We start from the raw sequence: 21,938 nt of genomic DNA on the forward strand, positions 1-21,938 counted from the left end.
TTATTGCCTGGAAGACAAAGAAACAGACTGCAGTTTCTCGCTCGAGTACAGAGGCTGAGTTGCGAGCCATGGCTATGTTGACGGCTGAGGTGATCTGGTTACGGTGGTTACTTGAGGATTTTGGTGTGTCTGCTACTACCTCCACTCCTCTCCTGACCGACAGTACCGATGCTATCAGTATTGCGCGTGACCCGGTGAAGCATGAGCTCACCAAGCACATCGGTGTGGATGCCCACTTTGTGCGTGCTGCTGTGCAGGATCAGACTCTCGCTCTTCACTATGTGCCCTCTGAGTTACAGTTAGCTGACTTCTTCACGAAGGCACAGACTCGAGCGCAGCATGGATTTTTCCTCTCCAAACTCAGTGTTGTTGATCCACCATGAGTTTGAGGGGGGGGGGGGGGGGGGGTGTTAGATGTGTATAGTTCATTGTGTACATCCCCATTGTATAAGGGGCTTTTCTGCATTTTGTCACACATGTATATGTACTGGCCTTTGGCCCTCAGTAAGAGCAAGTTGCTCATTATCCAACAGTATGAATGAATATGTAGACTTAGACATAATTCGTGTGTTAGATCAGGACTGCAGAATTCGGGAAAGCCGAGTCTATTAATTTTGCCTCTACAATCTAAACTACAAATGCATGTCTCATTCAGGTCTACTACTCCGTCCCATAATATAAGAATATTTTTTACACTAGTATAGTGTCGAAAATGCTCTTATATTATGGGACGGAGGGAGTAATACATAGGCAGGGCTTGAATGTTCAATCATTTATAAAGTTCACAGTATACTCTTTCCACTTGCATTGTACAAAGAACCTTTTTTTCCAATGAAAACTGTTCTGTAGGAAATTACAAATCCAATGATATTCAAATCTGTTGACATCCAGGGGAAAACGGGCAACTCAGCTGCCAACTATTACAACCAAAACCGAGTTTGCTTTTCTTTGTTTCTCTAGCCATGGGTTAAATTTGAATCCTGAATTTTATAGCATAGCATATACATGGTCTACCTAGCAGTGATTTGTCAACAGAAAACACAAATAAATTATAAGTTCTCGTGTAAGTGCACCACTAGAATAGGGAAATTAGAACACCACCATGGAGAATGAAATACAGATGGCCGGCATGCCTTGTTTGTTAATGATTAATTCATGATATAGCCATAGGAACATACGGGCCACTGTTACCAAATTCAGGAGAGAAAATAAACCGTTCCTCGGCTGTTCCTTTTATCTTTCTGAACACCACCTCCCCTGTCCATCAGTATCGACATGACTCTTTGTCCAACACAATACACACACCCAGAACAACCAACTTAGTTTCGGCCCAAGCACAGAATAGAGCAAAAGCGCATGAACCCTAACCAAACTGTCCAACACAACCAGCAACAGAAGACACCGAAGTTCATTTCAAAAAGCTTCTGGGCAGCGAAAGTAGACAGATCCCATCGCCCTGATGCAATTTGGTTATATCGTTGTACCACCACCAACTGCGGGTGAAGCTTCATCAGAGGCCAGCAACAGCCCCCATTCTGCACCATAAGAGACAAGGCTTCATAAGATGATATCATGAGTAGAGAGGAGCCTACTTATGTCTACTTTCCCTCTAGTTTGTATCAGCACCAAAAGAAGCATGACAATAAAAATCTCATGGCCAGGGTCCTGAACTCCTGATCATGGCTATCTACAATCAGCCAGGCCTGTGGCATGACTCAACGCAGAAGTATGAATGAATATATAGACTTCAATGTAATTTGTTCGTTAGATCATGGCTGGACAATTTCGTAAAGCCAAGTCTGTTAATTTTGCCTCTACGATCTAGCCTGCAAATCTCATTCATATCTACTAACACATAGGCACGGCTTAAATGTTCAATCATTTATAGAATTCGTGGTAATACTCATTCCATCATTGTATACAAAACTTTCTTCCAGTGAAAACTGTTTGTAGGAAATTACAAATGCAATGACATCCAGAACTGTTGACACCAAGGGGGAAACAGACAATCCAGCTGCCAGCTACTACTGTCAAAACCGAGTATGTCTTTCTTTGTTTCTCTAGCTATGGGTTAAATTTGAATCCTGAATTTTATAGCATGACATCTATCTATATTGTGATTTGTCGCAAGAGAACACAAAGAAAGTACTGGATATGTTCTCGTAATTGTGCGCCACTAGAATAGGAAAAGAATGAACTAGAGATGGCCAACATGCCTTGCTCGTTGATGATTAATTCATGATGTAGCCGTAGGAACATAATGGCTATCAAACAGAAAACCAAGCAAAGCGAGCGGACCTGCATACAGTATCTATCTACTTATGCGGAAAAATGAGAAGAAAAAAAGCTACATACTCGCGACGTATTCAACAATCTAAGCTAGAAGCACAAGCACACTGAAATAGTAGTCAATGGTGTGCTTAGTGTTCATAACTTCAAGTGCATGTCTGAAAAACAGTAGAAGTGGTTTCTCTGTATACCTCCAGTGTAGAAGCTCATGTAGGGAATGACCTTTTCGATGCTTTGCATTCTGTGCACCTTCTTGCTTCGGCGTGAACTGAGCTCAATCGTGTACAACCCAGCGTTTGTACTCGGGAAGATGACACCAACACCTTCAGCAAAACCAACCGGCGTCACGCCGAAGTTGTCCAAGAGGACAGGAGTGGGGAGCAATGATTTGAGCTCGATGACCCTGTGTCGCGTCCATCTCGCAGCTCCGCCGGGACCAGCCTCCATCTCGCAGTGTGGCGTTGCAGCGTAGGCTCGCGTGCAAGTCGTAGTCGTCGTCGGGTCACCACATGAAGTAGTGGCACTTGGGATCGGCGTGAATTTCCCAGTGCTCGCCGGTGACGAGGTCGTAGACGACGAAGTCCTCGTGCCTCTTAGGGGTGTCGAAGAGGGCGAGGCCGTGGCGGGAGTCGAGGACTCGCCACTTGCGGCGGTCCCGGCAGGCCGGCGGGCGGAAGGTGGCGGTGGAGACGAAGTGGGAGGAGTACCAACGCCTCTCGCCGCGAACTGCGGTCTGGGTTGTCATGTGGGTTGCATTGTAGAGGAAGCCCAGCACGGGCGCCGCGCCGTGGAACTTGCGGTAGTCGTGGGCGAATTCAGGATCGGACATGATGCCGCGCCAGCTCCAGCAGCAGGCGGCGGCGCGGACGAGGCTCGCGGGGTCGTCCCCGCGCACGCGCATGAGGTCGTCGATCAGCGCCCCCGGAGAGCTGGGGCGGCGCTGCGGCGGAGGCCGCCTGGTCGCCATGGGGATTTGGGGGTTGGTGGAGGAGGGATTTGGATTTGGGGGCGCATTCGGCGGTGGAAGCTGCCGCGGCGTGGAGTTTTCCCCACTTTTCCCCTTCTCTTCTGTTGGAGAGATGATGGACTCGTGTGGACTGTGGCTGATCGCGTACGGGAATGGGCTGGGCTGGGCTGCTGGGTTGTTGCGTCTTTCAAATGGGATCCATGAAATGGTATCTGCTCAAACAAAACAAAAAAACTGGAAATGGTAAATTGATCTAGAAACACTATAAATGGCAAGCCCACTAAAAAATGGTAAATTCTCTATAAACTAGAAATCGACATACATTTTCTGTCAAAAAAAAAGAAATCAACATACATTGATCATTCAAAGGTTAGGCATATATGTTTGTCCAGTCGGCACACCATGACATGTACTCCCTCTGTTCCGAATTACTTGTCGCAAGTATGAATGTATCTAGATGTATTTTAGTTCTAGATACATCCATTTATGCGACAAGTAATTTGAAACGGAGAGAGTATGAGCTAATCTCTTTTTACATGAAAATGAAAACGAGCTAAGAATGCGAGAGAATACTTTTGCTTTTGCACTTAGCTTAGATCACGACATGTTTTTCTCAAATACACACGAGTAAAGGAGGGGAAAGACTCCCCAAATCTCCAATCTTACGAAGTATTTACACACGAATTTGAGTTCTTCCCATTTTTCTGTGTCACTAGACGTTGTATGTAGCTCTGCTAGTTGTCTGCCGTTGAGGTTGCTAAGATGAAAACAGTACTTTTGGATTTACCATGAATAAAGTATACTAACAACAGTATCCTCATCCATTACCTGGAAGGTCATCTTTTTGCCACAAGACCTGCATTCCAGTCCAGGTTGTCTTACCAAGGTGAAGATCACAACGATGTTGCCAGAAAGTGCCACAAAACAGCAACACAAAGCATACTAACAAGTAACAACAGTATCCTTGCCATTGCAGCGCCAGCGTTTAGCAACATGTTCATAATCTGTTCTTACCTCGATCTGAACAAAATTCGAAAGTTCAGGCCACCACCACAGGGCAATCAAAGAACAAGTTAGAAATAGAAAGAAAAAAAAAGGCATGTTGATCAACTAGTGATCTGTCTGTTTCTTAGTCACATTGGCCCTAGTGAGAAGCCTACTGCAAGTTTGTGACTAAGAAAGAGGCCACAGAAGCACGTGAACCTGGTGGAAATTCTAGTTTGGCACAAAGCAGGTATGTAAAACTGAGACCCACCTGAAATCTCTTACTGCATGCATAGAGAGATTGTACACCGTAAATCCCAGAATAGTGCATTTTCAAGGCAATAATATCATCTCTATCAGCCAAAGATAGGGAAGAAGAAATTTGCAACAATTCATGCCACAAAACCATCAACGGATCACCAAAATTTCTCCTCGCAGTCAGTTTGAGTTGCACCCAACTCGGACGAAAGGACTCAAGTTTTTGGCACAAGCACAAATGGAACAAAATCGCATCCACCCTAACCAAACTGTTCAACACAACCAGCAGCAAATGAGGCTCAAGTTCACTTCAAATTCTTCCTGGGCAGCAAACAGTAAACCCAGGTCCTGACGCCATTTAGTTATATCCTTCTAGCACCAACAACTGCGCGTGAAGCTTCATCAGAGGCCGGGCAACCGCCCTATTGCTGCATCATAAGAGACAACAGATTCATCAGATTATATGATAAGTAGGAGAGGAGCACACTTTGCCCCTCGGAATCATCTCATTTCTACTTGTCCAAATCAACCAAGCAATAGCAGGAATAATCCACATCACAACTCGATTCGATCTGGATCTGTTTAAGGTTCTTTTATTTGTATGAAAGAGAGTTCCCTCTCCGATTTCTATTAACAGGAACTAAGGTTCAGCTACAAGCATCCAAAATAAAACTGAAGATGGACCTGTTGGAGGTACACAATAATGAAATCGTCTCTTTCATTTGGGCAGACTCACAGGAAAGTGTCTAGTGCAGACGTGGGATTAGGTATCCTATCAAAAATATCACAAGGAGGTTTGGGTGCGCGAGGCTCACAGCAAAGCTCTGGTCACTGAATTGCTTTGCAAACTGCTTCTGGCAATCTTAGGGCCTAATCGGCAAATCTTTCAACTCATAAGGCCTAATCAGTGCAATATATATACTAGAGCAGCCAATGATGCATAAATCACCAACTATACACTCACCATGGAATTCTTTGGTCAGATCCCTAGTTAATCTGCCTAACCCCAATACCACACAAATACTGTATATTTTTCTCTGATCTGTATCAACACAAATTCATGGTTGCCTACAATCACCCAGGTCGGCAGAACTCCTCAACACCTGAATAGTATAACAGCACAAAGGATTCGTTCCCACATCTCTAAAAATCAACCAGAAACTGGAGAAACTAGCAGATATGCATACAGATATATATCTAGTTATGCAGAAAAAACAGAACGAAAGAAAAACTGTACATACTCATCGACATTCAGCAATCCCATACCACATCGGGAACTCTCCAACTAAAATTATCCAACAATCTAAGCTACAAAAGCATCAAGCACTATAATAGTAGCCAATGATGTTATTAGTGTTCATGACTAAATGTACATGTTTGACAAACAGTACAAGGCTAGTATGTACCTCTAGTACAGAAGCTCCTGTACGCCGGCTAACTGCGCGTGCGAGGTCGGCCAAACCCCCTATTGCTGCATCATAAGAGACAAAGATTCATCAGACTATATGATAAGTAGGAGAGGAGCACACTTTGCCCCTTAGAATCATTTCATTTCTACTTGTCCAAATCAACCAACCAATAGCAGGAAGCATCCACATCACAACACGATTCGATCTGGATCTGTTTGAGGTTCTTTTATTTTATTTGTAATATGAAAGAGAGTTTTCTCTCCCATTTCTATTGGCAGAAACTAAGGTTCAGCTACAAGCATCCAAAATAAAACTGAAGATGGACCTGTTGGACGTACAAAATAAATAAATCGCCTATTTCATTTGGGCAGACTCATAGGAAAGTGCCTAGTGCAGACCTGGGATTACGTTATCCTATAAAAAACACCACAGGGAGCTTTGGATGCCCGAAGTCACTTGGCTCACAGCAAAGTTCCGATCACTTAAGTGTTTTGCAAACTGCTTTCGGCAATCTTAGGGCCTGATCGGCAAATCTTTCAACTCATAAGGCCTAATCAGTGCAACATATATACTGGAGCAGCCAACGAACGATGCATAAATCACCAACTATACACTCACCATGGAATTCTTTGGTCAACTCCCTAGTTAATCTGCCTAACACCAATACCACACAACTACTGTATCTTTTTCTCTGGCCTATATCAACACAAATTCATGGTTGCCTACAATCACCCAGGTTTGCAGCACGCCTCAATGCCTGAATAGTATAACAGCACAAAGGATGGATTCCTACATCTCTACAAATCACCAAGAAACTGGAAAAAACGAGCAGACCTGCATACAGATATCTATCTAGTTATGTACAAAAAACAGAAAGAAAGAAAAACTGTACATACTCATCGACATTCAGGAATCATATAGCGCATCGGGAACCCCCGAACTAAAATTATCCAACAAGCTAAGCTACAAGAAAAACCATCAACCACTATAATAGTAGCCAATGATGTGATCAGTATTCATGACTAAATGTACATGTTGGAAAAACAGTACAAGGCTAGTAATATGTACCTCTAGTGCAGAAGCTCCTGTAGGGTATGATCTTATCGAAGAACTCTTTGCGAACCCTGTTGCCTTCGCCTGAATTGAGCTCAATTGCGTACAGCCCCGCCCTTGTACTCAGGAAGATGACACCAACACCTTCAGCAAAGCCAACCAGCGTATTTGCCCTGTCTGTGAGGCAACGAGCAGGGAGCGATGGTTTGAGCTCGATAGCCCAGCGTCGCGCCCACCCCGCAGCTCCGCCGGGACCAGCCTCCATAGTCCATAGGCAGAGTTTAGCCTTCAGCACGGATGCAAACAGCAGACTGCCGTCGTCCACCCCCATGAGGTCAATGCTCTCGTCGATCCCCTCCTGGTCCTCAAATGGCAGGGTGATCAGAGATAGTTTTTGCTCATGCATGTTGTACTCCACGACTTTGTCACTCTCTATACATTGGACATAGACCTTATTTCCCACAACAGCACTGTTCCCCCTGCCATTGACGAAATCCAGGTTGTGAACAGAGATGGTGTCCCTCCACTCACGAGTCTCTGACGAGTAGACGGTGGCGTGGGATCTCAAGTTTCTATAGTCGGTGCCCACCAAGGCCACGCGGAAAGGGCCGCCATCGCCATGGCAGTCGAGCGGGTCACATTGGGCCTTGGCGCAGAGCACCGTGGCACTACAGCGTATGCGCTTGTCCATGTGATCGCCGTGCGGCCACCACATGACGTTGTAGCACTCGGGGTCGCCGAATTCCCACCGCTGGCCGGTGACGAGGTCGCAGACAACGAAGCCCTTGTTCCTCTTGCTCTTGGGGGCGTGGAAGAGGGCGAGGCCGTGGCGGGAGTCGAGGACGTCCCAGCGCGAGAGGAGGTCCTGGTGTGCCGGCGGGCGGAAGCGGAAGGCCGCGGTGGATACGAAGTGGGAGGAGTCGAAGCGATCCTCCGGTTCGCTGGTGGTGTTGTGGAGGAAGCCCAGCACCGGCGCCGCACGGGCCTTGCGGTACTCGCGGGCGAAGTCGGGGGCGGACAGCATGCTGCGCCAGGTCTTGCAGCCGGCGGCGACGCGGACGAGGGTCATGGGGTCGTCCACGGGTACGCGCAGGAAGATCTCGCGCACGAGGTCGTCCATCAGCGTCGGCGGCGAGCGGGGGCGGCGTCGTCGCGGCGCACGCGACCCGGTCGCCATGGGGATGGGGATGGGGATGGAGATGGGGATTGGGGTTTTGGTGGAGGGATTTGGTTTTGGGGGCGCATTCGGCGGTGGATGCCGCCGCCGCGTGCAGTTTCCCCCCTTTTCTTCTTCCCCTTCGTTTTCGTTTGGGCGAGAGAGAGAGAGAGGACGATGCCTTCCCTTGATGGACTCGTGTGGCTGATCGGAATGGGCTGGGCTGGGCTGGGCTGTTGCATCTTGCGAATGGGGTCCAAGAAATGGTTTTCTAGTAAAAAAACAAACCCAAAATCTAAAAAGTGGCCCTGCGCTTTTTGGTGTTTCCGAGCGGCCGCGTCTGTCACACACATGCATGTGTATTTTTTGTCTCGTAGCGCATGTGGGTGCTGGCATTAAATGTGTTCATACTAGTCTCATCAGTTAGAAAAAACAGATCCACGTACTTTTATTTCGGGATTTCAAATTCTTTTAAAGCCATATCTTTTAAACCAGACGTCGGAATTCAGTTCCTTTTTCATCGTTGGATTCATCGCGACGAGATCTTTAAAACTAGATCCCGCGTGGATATGTTTTGACGAAATTTTTTTGATGCCAATTTTGGTGTTATATGGTGTAACTAAAGTACTGCATTGTGCAACTTTAGTACTATAAGGTACAACTTTTTTTAAAATCAGTTGGCTTGTAATTTAGTCTAGTTTGTACACACATTAATGTTTAGTTGGCTTATAATGTAGTCTAGTTGCACACACATTGATGTTTAGTTGCTAGAGGAACTAGTTGCACATGCATATGCTCAGTTGGCTTGTAATTTAGTCTAGTTGCACACATATTGATGTTTAGTTGGCAGGACACTAGTTGCACACACATATGCGCAATTGACGTGGCAATATAGTCTAGTTGCACACACATTGATATTTAGTTGACAGGACTAGTTACACACATATATGCTCAGTTGGCGCGGCAATGTAGTCTAGTTGCACACACATTGATATTTAGTTGGCAAGACTATTGGCACACACATATGCTCAGTTGGCGTGGAAATATAGTCTAGTTGTACACATATTGATGTTTAGTTGACAGAAGGACTATTGGCACATACATATACTCAGTTGGCGCAGCATGTAGTCTAGTTATACACATATTGATGTTTAGTTGGCAGGAAGACTAGTTCATCGAAACATCCCCATGCGGGATCTATTTTTAAAGAGCACGCCGCGAGGGTTTTAACGGTGAAAACGGATCTGAATTTCGACACGCGGTTTAGAAGATATGTCTTTTATAATTTTGAAAACCAAAAAATAATGCACAAGAGACGAACGTAAGGAACATTAATGCATCGGCATGCAAACACTAGACGCATGCATGCAACGGCTGCCCAAACGGTAGGACGGGTGGCTGTTTCTTTTGTTTTCTTTTTCTGACAATAAAAGGGACAAATACTTACCTTATTTGACCGGGCCGCTGGATCGCTTTACTGGGCAGCCGGCCGCCCAGTAGATGCGCCCAAAAACAAAACAAAGATCCTCTTACTGTTGAACTTAGAAGCAAACCTGGGATGGTTTTCGTATAACCGGGTGTATTGGTTCAGTTTAATCAAGTGGGCTTCTTTGGTTTGGTCGCTAATGGATTGTACTCCCTCCGTCCCAAAATTCTTGTTTTCCATTTGTTTAAATACAGATGTATCTAATACTAAAACGTGACTTGATGCATCCGTATCTAAACAATTCTAAGACAAGAATTTTAGGATGGAGGGAGTATCTGCTAACAGTTTGGTTGGGTTCAGTTTCGTGTGAATAATAGGTTGGTGTGGTTAGGTATGGGCTTGAACCGTTCTATTTCCAACCAGGCTCAACCCATGGTTCCAAACCGGTTCCTGAGATTGGTTCGAACTTCGTAGGTCTGCTCGATAACTCGCTCTTTCCCTGTTCCTGTAGCCGCCGCCACCACCTCTCCCCGTCCCGGCGTCCCCGCCCACGCGATGCTGAGCCGCAGTGCCGCATCAAAGGAGAGTCGTCCAGCGCCGCCGCCGGCGTCGACACCTTCGTGGGAGCAGCTGAAGATCATGCTCAGCTCGGGACTCGGAGGCGCGACAGCGGCCGCGCGCATGCATGACCCACCGCACTGACAAGAACGGGCGGCGCCGGTGCCTGAGGTGCATCGCTCTGCTCGACCACTGCCCCACTCAACCTCACCTTTACAAGCTGTTCACAAAGACAGAGAGATGGGAGCAGCACCAGGCCATTTGCCATGAACGTAGGAGGCAACATGGTATGGAACTGTTATTTACCCATTGGCTAAAACCATGGTTTCAACCATCGGCTCAGTTTAGTTTAGGTGGAGTGAGGACGTGGTTCAGTTTGGTTAGGGTTTAAATAAAAATTAAAGAGGTTTAGTTAGGTTCGGTTTGCCCAAATTGATCATGCGAGTTCGGTTGAGGTTTAGTTCAGTTCCCCAACCGTTCTCAGATTTATTTGGAAGTAATCCATCTCAGATTTGGAGAGCTATAATGGAAGGTAAAGAGATTCTTACTCATGGGCTTATAAGGAGAATTAGTGATGGTACCTCGACCAACATATGGCAGCAACATTGGTTACCCAAGGAACATTCCATGCCTCCGCTGGCCTGTTTATCACCGAATATACCACAAATGGTCTCTGAACTCATGCTACCTAACATGGCCACATGGAACCGGGAGCTGATCAATAGTGTTTTCCTCCCTGCTGATGCGGAGCTAATTCTGAATATACCAATTAGTACAAGGCAGTGTGAGGATTTTTGGGCCTGGGCACATGATAAAAAAGGTGAATTTTCGGTGCGGTCTGCCTATAAAATGCTAGTGGCAACGAAGATTTGACATGAAGCATGGTTAGAAGGCAAATCGAGTTCTTCTGAAAATGCAAAGGAATGCACCAGCTGGTCAAAGTTGTGGAAAACAGATGTCCCATCCAAGGTGAGGGTGTTTTTGTGGAGACTTGCCCACTGCTCACTACCTACTGCCGATGTGAGACAGCACCGAAGCATGGCTACCTCTTCTATTTGTGCACTATGCGATGCAGATGACTCGTGGATGCACTCACTCCTCCTCTGCTCGACGGCGCGGTGTGTGTGGGCATTATCTGAACCAGAGCTAGTTGAACATATATTGACCACCGAAGAAGCAAACCCAAAAAACTGGATTTTCACAATGTTGGAATCAGTATCGCATCTGGAGTTCACAAAAATGGTGGTAACATTATGGGCGATTTCGTCGGCGCGATGGAAACTTATCCATGAAGGCGAACATCAAAGCCCAATGTCGACACACATATTTGTAAATCCCTACCTGGATGATCTACAGCTCGCAATCCCAAAGCAGAGAACTAGAGCACCAGCGCATGTAACTGCTGCAACTAGAAGATGGGTTCCACTACGAGCCAGTTTTCACAAGCTTAATGTTGATGCGGCCGTTGACAAGAATGGGCAGAAGGGATCTATTTCTGTAGTATGTCGCAATGAGGAGGGATTATATGCTGGCTCATCCACACTGGTGTACCAGGGACTGACGGACCCTATGATCCTCGAGGCCCTTGCATGTAGAAAGGCGCTCGCTTTGGCAAAAGATCTTATGCTACAGCAGCTAAGGGTAGTGTCTGATTGCAAGTCAGTGGTGATGGACATACATACTTGCACTATGGGAGCGATTGCATCAATTGTCCATGAGATAGTAGATACCTCTAAGGATTTTCTTACTTGTAATTTTGTGTTTGAAAGCAGGCTCTCCAATATGGAAGCACATAGACTAGCTAGACATGCTTTACATCTAGAGGAGGGGCGCCATGTGTGGCTGATGAACCCCCACGATCCCTCTGTAATTCCTGTTCTCCGAACTCTTGATCAATGAAGTGAGGCATGTTAACCCTAAAAAATACTAAAAAAAACAAAACTGATTCTAAAAAAACTAAAAAAACCAAAACTATAAATGGTAAGAAATGAAGACAATTCTTGGATTTTACTCAAATTTATTCCACTCAAGAAAAATACTAAATTCTTGTGGAACATACTCATACTCATGTGTGCGAATGTGAATGCAAGAAGTTGGTGACTTAGAAATAATTGCCTAGTTAATCGTCAAATCAATATTTGTTTCTTATCACTTTTGTCATTCAAGATTTGTTTTTGTTTCTTTTGCACTTAAGCGGATCCTAGAACTTCACGGGGATAGTTTTCGTCCTAAATTAAGGAAAAAATAGCCATTTCTTAGTTTGAAGCAAATAACAAAACTATCACAACAGTTTAGTATGGAAAGCATCAGGGCAACTCAAACGCCCCCTCCTACTTCTCCATATATCTAGAAAAAAGGCAATCAAACAGGCTCCTTTGTTCCTGCACAATCATGTTCTTGCACAATCCCATATCCCATACTCCAGTGTCTATGGAGGGGAGGAATGGGGGGGGGGGGTTGAAATGTTTGCCACGTTAGCTCGACGGCCCGTACACATCCACAAATTCGTTTTATCGAGACTCCACTCTCTCTCTCTCTACACATTCTTCCACTCCCGGTCTCCCATCCTTCCCGCCTCCTATCCACAAATATACATGTCATCTATTGACGCTAGAGTTCTTGATCACACTTCCACACACGGTTGAGCTAATTAGCAGAGGTGAAGAAGACGAAATCACTTTTCGTCTCGTGAACCAGAGCTTCGATGTGTTCCTTACGAAGTGGTGCAATCGCTTTGGATTCCCCAACGACGATGATCACTTCCGCTACACCTACGACATGCTCGAATCACATTCGGTACAATTATTTAAAGAAATGTCATATCAAAGCAATAAGCATAGGGCTAGTTGCATTGAGTGTCATGCTATATGATATTTCTATCATATCGCTAACACGTTGTAGGCACGTGGAGAAGTTCCAAAGGTTAATGAAGAGAACATGCTCATTCTTGGAAAGGACGCAATGGACAACATTGATTACACGCCAAACTTGGACGCAATTCCTTTAGTTCACATAGGGCACCAAGAAAATCATTCGCAAGTTGACGTCACTTGTGGAGGAGTCATCGCCATCTGATGACCCACAAGTATAGGGGATCAATTGTAGCTCTTTTCGATAAGTAAGAGTGTAGAACCCAACGAGGAGCAGAAGGAAATGATAGGTAGTTTCCGGTAAGGTATTGTCTGCAAGTGCTGAAATTGTAAGTGGCGAGTAGTTTAATAGCAAGATAATTTGTAACAAGCAAGTAACGATAATAGTGACAAAAGTGCAGCAAAGTATCCCAATCCTTTTGAGGCAAAGGACAGGCCAAAACGGTCTCTTATGATAAGCAAAGCGTTCTTGAGGGTACACGGGAATTTCATCTGGTCACTTTCATCATGTTGGTTTAATTTGTGTTCACTACTTTGATAATTTGATATGTGGGTGGACCGGTGCTTAGGTGTTTTTCTTACTTGAACAAACCTCCTACTTATGATTAACCCTCCCGCAAGCATCCGCAACTACGAGAAAAGTATTAAGAATAAATTCTAACCATAGCATTAAACTTTTGGATCCAATCGGTCCCTTATGAAATAGCGCATAAACTGGGGTTTAAGATTCTGTCACTCTCGCAACCCACCATCTAATTGCTACTCCACAATGCATTCCCTTAGGCCCAAATATGGTGAAGTGTCATGTAGTCGACGTTCACATGACACCACTAAAGGAATAACAACACATACTATCAAAATATCGAACACATATCAAGTTCACATGATTACTTGCAACATGATTTCTCCCGTGACCTCAAGAACAAAAGTAACTACTCACAAATGATAAACATGTTCATGATAAGAGGAGTATTAAATAGCATAATGGATCTGAACATATAATCTTCCACCAAATAAACCATATAGTAATCAACTACAAGACGTAATCAACACTACTAGTCACCCACAAATACCAATCTATAGTTCCGGTAACAAGATTGAACACAAGAGATGAACTAGGGTTTGAGAGGAGATGGTGTTGTTGAAGATGTTGATGGAGATTGCCATCCCCAAGACGGGAGAGTTGTTGGTGATGATGATGACGATGATTTCTGTTGGGGAACGTAGTAATTTCAAAAAAAAAATCCTACGCACACGCAAGATCATGGTGATGCATAGCAACGAGAGGGGAGAGTATTGTCCACGTACCCTCGTAGACCGAAAGAGAAAGCGTTAGCACAACGGGGTTGATGTAGTCGTACGTCTTCACGATCCGGCCGATCAAGTACCGAACGTACGACACCTCCGAGTTCAGCACATGTTCAGCCCGATGACATCCCTCGAACTCCGATCCAGCCGAGTGTTGAGGGAGAGTTTCGTCAGTACGACGGCGTGGTGACGATGATGATGTTCTACCGACGTAGGGCTTCGCCTAAGCACCGCTACAGTATTATCGAGGTGGACTATGGTGGAGGGGGGCACCGCACACGGCTAAAAGATCAAACGATCAATTGTTGTGTCTCTAGGGTGCCCCTGCCCCCGTATATAAAGGAGTAAGGGGGGAGGTGCGGCCTGCCAGGAGGGGCGCGCCAGGAGGAGTCCTACTCCTACCGGGAGTAGGACTCCCTCCCTTTTCCTTGTTGGATTAGGGAAAGAGGGGAAAGAGGTGGAGGAGAAGAAGGAAAGGGGGGCACTGCCCCCCTCTCCTTATCCTATTCGGACTAGGGGGAGGGGAGCTCGGCCCTTGCCCTGGCCGCCTCTCCTCTTCCCCACTAAGGCCCACTATGGCCCATTAACCCCCGGGGGGTTCCGGTAACCCCTCCGGTACTCCGGTAAAATCCCGATTTCACCCGGAACACTTCCGATATCCAAATATAGGCTTCCAATATATCAATCTTCATGTCTCGACCATTTTGAGACTCCTCGTCATGTACGTGATAATATCTGGGACTCCGAACAACCTTCGGTACATCAAAACATATAAACTCATAATATAACTGTCATCGAAACGTTAAGCGTGCGGACCCTACGGGTTCGAGAACTATGTAGACATGACCGAGACACGTCTCCGGTCAATAACCAATAGCGAAACCTGGATGCTCATATTGGCTCCCACATATTCTACGAAGATCTTTATCGGTCAGACCGCATAACAACATACGTTGTTCCCTTTGTCATCGGTATGTTACTTGCCCGAGATTCGATCATCGGTATCTCAATACCTAGTGCAATCTCGTTACCGGCAAGTCTCTTTACTCGTTCTGTAATACATCATCTCGCAACTAACTCATTAGTTGCAATGCTTGCAAGGCTTAAGTGATGTGTATTACCGAGAGGGCCCAAAGATACCTCTCCGACAATCGGAGTGACAAATCCTAATCTCGAAATACGCCAACCCAACAAGTACCTTCGGAGACACCTGTAAAGCACCTTTATAATCACCCAGTTACGTTGTGACGTTTGGTAGCACACAAAGTGTTCCTCCGATAAACGGGAGTTGCATAATCTCATAGTCATAGGAACATGTATAAGTCATGAAGAAAGCAATAGCAACATACTAAACGATCGAGTGCTAAGCTAATGGAATTGGTCAAGTCAATCACATCATTCTTCTAATGATGTGATCCCGTTAATCAAATGACAACTCATGTCAATGGCTAGGAAACATAACCATCTTTGATTAACGAGCTAGTCAAGTAGAGGCATACTAGTGACACTCTGTTTGTCTATATATTCACACATGTATTACGTTTCCGGTTAATACAATTCTAGCATGAATAATAAAAATTTATCACGAGAATAAGGAAATAAATAATAACTTTATTATTGCCTCTAGGGCATATTTCCTTCAGTCTCCCACTTGCATTAGAGTCAATAATCTAGATTACACAGTAATGATTCTAACACCCATGGATCTGAAACGCCCTCGATGCGGCTATATCTCCCACGTGTCGAAGCACGACTTAGAGGCATAACCGCATTGAAAGCAATGTCGCAAGTGAGGTAATCTTCGCAAACAACCCATGTAATACATAAGGGAAAGAGATACATAGTTGGCTTACACTCGCCACTTCACACAATTACAGGAATAAAGCATTACAACATCCAAATACAATCAAGGTCCGACTACGGAACCGGAATAAAAGAAGTACCCCAAATGCGACAAGGTCCCCGATCGACCCCAACTGGGCTCCACTACTGATCAACTAGAAAGAAACAACACAAAGGACGAGATCTTCATCGAGCTCCTCCTTGAGCTTGGTTGCGTCACCTGCTCGGTTCAACGGCACCTGCAAACTGGTTTTGGAAGTATCTGTGAGTCACGGGGACTCAACAATCTCACACCCTCGCGATCAAGACTATTTAAGCTTATGGGTAAGGCAAAGGTATGAGGTGGAGCTGCAGCAAGCGACTAGCATATATGGTGGCTAACATACACAAATGAGAGCGAGAAGAGAAGGCAAAGCACGATCGAGAAACTATGATTAAGAAGTGATCCTAGAACAACCTACGTCAAGCATAACTCCAACACCATGTTCACTTCCCGGACTCCGTCGGAAAGAGACCATCACGGTTACACACGCGGTTGGTGCATTTTAATTAAGGTCAACTTCAGGTTTTCTACAACCTGACATTAACAAATTCCCATCTGCCCATAACTGCAGGCACGGCTTTCAAAAGTTCAAATCCCTGCAGGGGTGTCCCAACTTAGCCCATAACAAGCTCTCACGGTCAACGAAGGATATTCCTTCTAGTGGGAAGACCCGATCAGACTCGGAATCCCGGTTACAAGACATTTCGACAAGGTAAAACTAAACCAGCAACACCGCCCGAATGTGCCGACAAATCCCGATAGGAGCTGCACATATCTCTTTCTCAGGGCACACTCAGATTGTCTTAGGTACGGGTAGGCCAACCCAGAGTTTCCCCTGGTGGCCACCGGCAGCTGACAGGTTGGACCAACACTCAGAGGAGCACTGGCCCGGGGGGTTAAAATAAAGATGACCCTTGAGTCTGTAGAACCCAAGGGAAAGAAAAGGCTAGGTGGCGAATGGTAAAACCAATGTTGGGCATTGCTGGAGGAGTTTTACTCAAGGCGAACTGTCAAGGGGTTCCCATTATAACTCAACCGCGTAAGGAACGCAAAATCCGGGAACATAACACCGATATGACGGAAACTAGGGTGGCAAGAGTGGAACAAAACACCAAGCATAAGGCCGAGCCTTCCACCCTTTACCAAGTATATAGATGCATTAATTAAATAAGAGATATTGTGATATCCCAACAAGGAACAACATCTCCATGTTCCAACAAGGAACAAACTTCAATCTTCACCTGCAACTAACAACGCTATAAGAGGGGCTGAGCAAAGCGGTAACATAGCCAAACAATGGTTTGCTAGGACAAGGTGGGTTAGAGGCTTGGTTCAACAATATGGGAGGCATGATAAGCAAGTGGTAGGTATCGCAGCATAGGCATAGCAAAAGAGCGAGCAACTAGCAAGCAAAGATAGAAGTGATTTCGAGGGTATGATCATCTTGCCTGAAAACCCGCGAGGAAGAAGAACGAGTCCATGAAAAGACAAACGGACGTAGACGAACGGGTCCTCACAAACGCGACGTTATCGAATCCAACCCGAAGAAGCAAACACCGGAAAGAAGCACACAACATAGTAAACAACCAACACATGAACATGGCATGATGCACAACCAAGTTTGATGCATGTCCGGTTTAATGATTCATGGCATGGTAAAGTGCACAAGCAAAACTACAAGTTAAGTGGAGCTCAATATGCAACGAGTTGCATAGTGACGAAACACCACAACAAATTATTTAGTTCGATCTTGTTTATGTACCCAACAATATTAAATGTTGATTAACATGGCAAGAGGTGAAGCAAATGAAAACTACCTATCTAGGCAAGTTTAAATGAGGCCGGAACAACAAACAACAAATTCCGGTAAATCCCCATATGCATATTTTAGATTTGGTGCTGTTCTGCCCTAAACCATATTTTAGAGTTGTTAAACATGCAAAGTAAGGCCACCATGATAAACTAGGCAAAATTCTACCCCATTTACATATAAAGATTATTTAATTCGGAGTTACAGTTATTTAGTTATGAATTAAAGCATTTTAACATGGCATAGGAGCAAATTTAAACAAACATCATTTTAGATATTTTAAACATGGATGAGAACGACAAATTATTAAACTAGATGAAAACTAAACAAGTTTCATATACAACATGTTTCATTTGGATGCAAGGATATTTAGGTATGAGCAATGCAATTTTAATGGCATTTCTGAAAATATGCATGCACTGGATATATGACAGAATCACAGAATGGAAAAAAAACGTCTACGGGCCGAATGCAACTCTACAAGTAACATATCCAAACAATGGTTTGCTAGGACAAGGTGGGTTAGAGGCTTGGTTCAACAATATGGGAGGCATGATAAGTAAGTGGTAGGTATCGCAGCATAGGCATAGCAAAAGAGCGAGCAACTAGCAAGCAAAGATAGAAGTGATTTCGAGGGTATGATCATCTTGCCTGAAAACCCGCGAGGAAGAAGAACGAGTCCATGAAGAGACAAACGGACGTAGACGAACGGGTCCTCACAAACGCGACGTTATCGAATCCAACCCGAAGAAGCAAACACCGGAAAGAAGCACACAAAATAGTAAACAACCAACACATGAACATGGCATGATGCACAACCAAGTTTGATGCATGTCCGGTTTAATGATTCATGGCATGGCAAAGTGCACAAGCAAAACTACAAGTTAAGTGGAGCTCAATATGCAACGAGTTGCATAGTGACGAAACACCACAACAAGTTATTTAGTTCGATCTTGTTTATGTACCCAACAATATTAAATGTTGATTAACATGGCAAGAGGTGAAGCAAATGAAAACTACCTATCTAGGCAAGTTTAAATGAGGCCGGAACAACAAACAACAAATTTCGGTAAATCCCCATATGCATATTTTAGATTTGGTGCTGTTCTGCCCTAAACCATATTTTAGAGTTGTTAAACATGCAAAGTAAGGCCACCATGATAAACTAGGAAAAATTCTACCCCATTTATATATAAAGATTATTTAATTCGAAGTTACAGTTATTTAGTTATGAATTAAAGCATTTTAACATGGTATAGGAGCAAATTTAAACAAACAACATTTTAGATATTTTAAACATGGATGAGAACGACAAATTATTAAACTAGATGAAAAACTAAACAAGTTTCATATACAACATGTTTCATTTGGATGCAAGGATATTTAGGTATGAGCAATGCAATTTTAATGGCATTTCTGAAAATATGCATGCACTGGATATATGACAGAATCACAGAATGGAAAAAAAATGTCTACGGGCCGAATGCAACTATACAAGTACAGAAAAAAGGGTTCCCTGGGATTCGAACCCCAGACCTGCTGGATCGATGCACACTCTGAAGACCACTGGGATACCAGTGCATTGCTGACAAGAGAGCGGCTAGGCGCAACATGAAGAAGGATAAGGGCTTGATCTGAGTGAGCCAAAATTGGTGCAAAAAGTTGATGAAAAAGAACCAGGGGCGCCTGGGATTTGATCCTGAGACCCCTCCGTTACATGCATGCGCTGTTAACCAGATGGGCTATGATAGAACTCTGCTAACGAATGCCTTACGCTCAACATGAACTATGCTCTGGCGTTGATCTGAACGTTGCTGGACGCAAACGAGCAGCGAAACTTGCTGATGCAGCAAGGGTGAGTGTGCATGTGGAATAACTGAAACAACAACAACAACAACAAAAATGAAAAGGGAGGTAGAGCTGGGTTTGAACCCAGGACCTAACGGATGGATGCAGCGTGGAGCGAACCACTGCACTGCCATGGCTTCTGTTGATAGGAAAGGGCGCGGCCTTCTAAGAGATAGCCCAGGGTCGAGCTTCTCTGTTTAGACAGAGAAGACGACGGCTGCGACGACGGCGCCGGCGAGGGCAGCCGTGGCGATGGCGGGGGTTGAGAGGCCGCGGCGGGCGTGCAGAATAGGCTAAGGAGGTGCGCGTGCGTGCGGAGGGCTGCGGGAGGAGTCCAGAGCATGAGCCTCGAGAAGAAGCTCGTCTCAGGCCACGGCGAATCGCGGCGATGCAGCGGCGAAGCAGGGTGCGGCGAGGCGAAACAGAGGGGCGGCGGCTGAGTGCGTGTGAGGATGCATGCAAGGTGAAGCGATCAGGGCCTAGAACACGAGCTTGGACTCGCTGCCATGGTCGTCCATGGCGGACATGGCCTCTGACGCGACGGGATCGGCGACCACAACGATAGAATCGAACCGGAGAGGGGCTGGGAGGAATGGCTGCTCACCTAGGTCCCGTAGGACAAGATGAGGATGCCGGAGATGTGGTGCAGCCAGGGCGAGGACGCGGTGAATGGCGGCTTCGGGTCCGTGACGAAGAGGAAGACGAAGGCGACGGCGACGTAGTGGAGGCGACCTAGGGCAGGGAAGACGTCTGAACGGAAGTAGTCGAAGTCGAGGAAGAAGATGGACATGCCGGAGATGACCGTGGTGGCCTCCGTCCACGCAGGCAAAGGCGAAGCTCTCGGTGGTGCCCTCTGTTATCTGACTCTTGAGGAAGAAGGAAAAACAGGGGAAGGGAAAGGGTGGCGGCGGCGAGAGGGAAACCCTAGGGGGCGCGGGTTGCTGGATTTATAGGAGGGGGCTAGACGGCGCGACCTCGGCGTCCGTGAAGGAGCTCACGGCGCGACTGCGAGCTCTGTATCTAAGGCAGAGACGGCGAGCAGAACGGGACAGGTGGCCGTGAACAGGTTTTGGGCCAGCTGGAAGAGGCCCAGGTGGGCTGCGGTGGCTACAGGGAGGCCTTCTCCCTTTTCTTAAAATCTGTAGATTCAAATTCCCAGATGGAGAAAAGAAAAAGGCAAGGTGTTACAGGAAGAAAGAGAAGTAAGTAAAAATATACTTAAGCTCCTGGATTTATGCACAAATAAAGAAAAGTGGTGTGGAGATTTTACAGACTATAAATTTAAACATGTTCGAATTTAATTCAAACTTGCATGAATTTATAACCTAACCAAACCGAATCCAAATGGGCTGAAATCTTATAGGATGACCCTACATAATATGTATGATTTGTGGGCACAAGATGAGCATTTATGGAGGAATTAAGAAAACCAAACATAATGAATTAAGTTCAATATGTTGAATTTCGAAAACCCTATCAAATGAGTTCTGGTTGGGATGAAATTTGAGAGGGTGGCTGGACATATATAAAAATGAAATATGACCAAGGTTTGGGTAAGGGTTGAGAAGTGAAAATGCCAATCAAATAGAGGAAGAATAGGGAAAGAAGGAAGTAGCACTTTGGGGATTTGGAAACTTGGGTGAAACCAAGTTGAAGTTGAGCAATGAGTAAAATACGAAGGATCAAAGAGAAGAAGGAGTTGCAATGCACATGATGCTCGTGGCAACAACATGAATGGCCAAATGCAATATGACAAGAGATAGGCATGGCAATGCAATACAAACAATGATGAACATGATGCAAGAAGAAAATATGAGAATGGCACTCATCATGATCATGGTATAAGCATACAGGAATGAAATATGCAAAACAATTATGATAATGCAACAAACACAAAACAACACACGGCAACAACTAAAATAAAAGGAAGGCAACTCGAGCATCGGATCCGGGGCGTTACAGGAGCCTTGGTGCTGATCATGTTTTGCTCGTGGAAGAGGCTTAGTCAATGGGTCTGCAATATTCAGATCCGTATGTATCTTGCAAATTTCTATGTCTCCCACCTGGACTAGATCCCGGATGAAATTGAAGCGTCTCTTGATGTGCTTGGTTCTCTT

General features: G+C 45.3%; 1 protein-coding gene, 1 long non-coding RNA gene and 1 pseudogene across 3 annotated transcripts; all 3 read right to left on the reverse strand.

Annotated features, from left to right (window-relative positions):
* Positions 1–833: 833 nt before the first annotated feature.
* LOC125554183 (uncharacterized) lies at positions 834–4,204 on the reverse strand (annotated as a pseudogene). The gene is made up of 3 exons (XR_015601592.1): positions 4,085–4,204; positions 2,481–3,468; positions 834–1,535 (listed from the first exon to the last, which is right to left on the reverse strand). The product of XR_015601592.1 is annotated as an uncharacterized LOC125554183 (transcript).
* A 431-nt stretch (positions 4,205–4,635) lies between these two features.
* Positions 4,636–8,303, reverse strand: LOC125528553 (uncharacterized). The gene is made up of 3 exons (XM_087518910.1): positions 6,976–8,303; positions 5,905–5,969; positions 4,636–4,926 (listed from the first exon to the last, which is right to left on the reverse strand). The coding sequence occupies exons 1-3, from the start codon at positions 8,135–8,137 to the stop codon at positions 4,921–4,923; spliced, it is 1,233 nt and encodes a 410-aa protein (XP_087375036.1). The 5' UTR covers positions 8,138–8,303; the 3' UTR covers positions 4,636–4,920.
* Positions 8,304–16,115: 7,812 nt separating this feature from the next.
* LOC147976598 (uncharacterized) lies at positions 16,116–20,726 on the reverse strand. The gene is made up of 2 exons (XR_015601593.1): positions 20,426–20,726; positions 16,116–16,366 (listed from the first exon to the last, which is right to left on the reverse strand). It is a non-coding gene; the product is annotated as an uncharacterized LOC147976598 (long non-coding RNA).
* Positions 20,727–21,938: the final 1,212 nt, after the last annotated feature.

The sequence above is a fragment of the Triticum urartu genome, chromosome 4A, assembly GCF_056163025.1.
Source record: "Triticum urartu cultivar PI428250 chromosome 4A, HENAU_Tu73, whole genome shotgun sequence".
Taxonomy (NCBI): Eukaryota; Viridiplantae; Streptophyta; class Magnoliopsida; order Poales; family Poaceae; genus Triticum; species Triticum urartu.

What these genes read in the sequence shown, in the direction of transcription:
- LOC125528553 (XM_087518910.1), bottom strand. Translation starts at nt 8,137, where the DNA reads ATGGCGACCGGGTCGCGTGCGCCGCGACGACGCCGCCCCCGCTCGCCG. An exon ending in CAGGAGCTTCTGCACTAGAG is followed by an intron (nt 5,970 to 6,975) that starts GTACATATTACT and finishes CTTATGATGCAG; the next exon opens with CAATAGGGGGTTTGGCCGAC.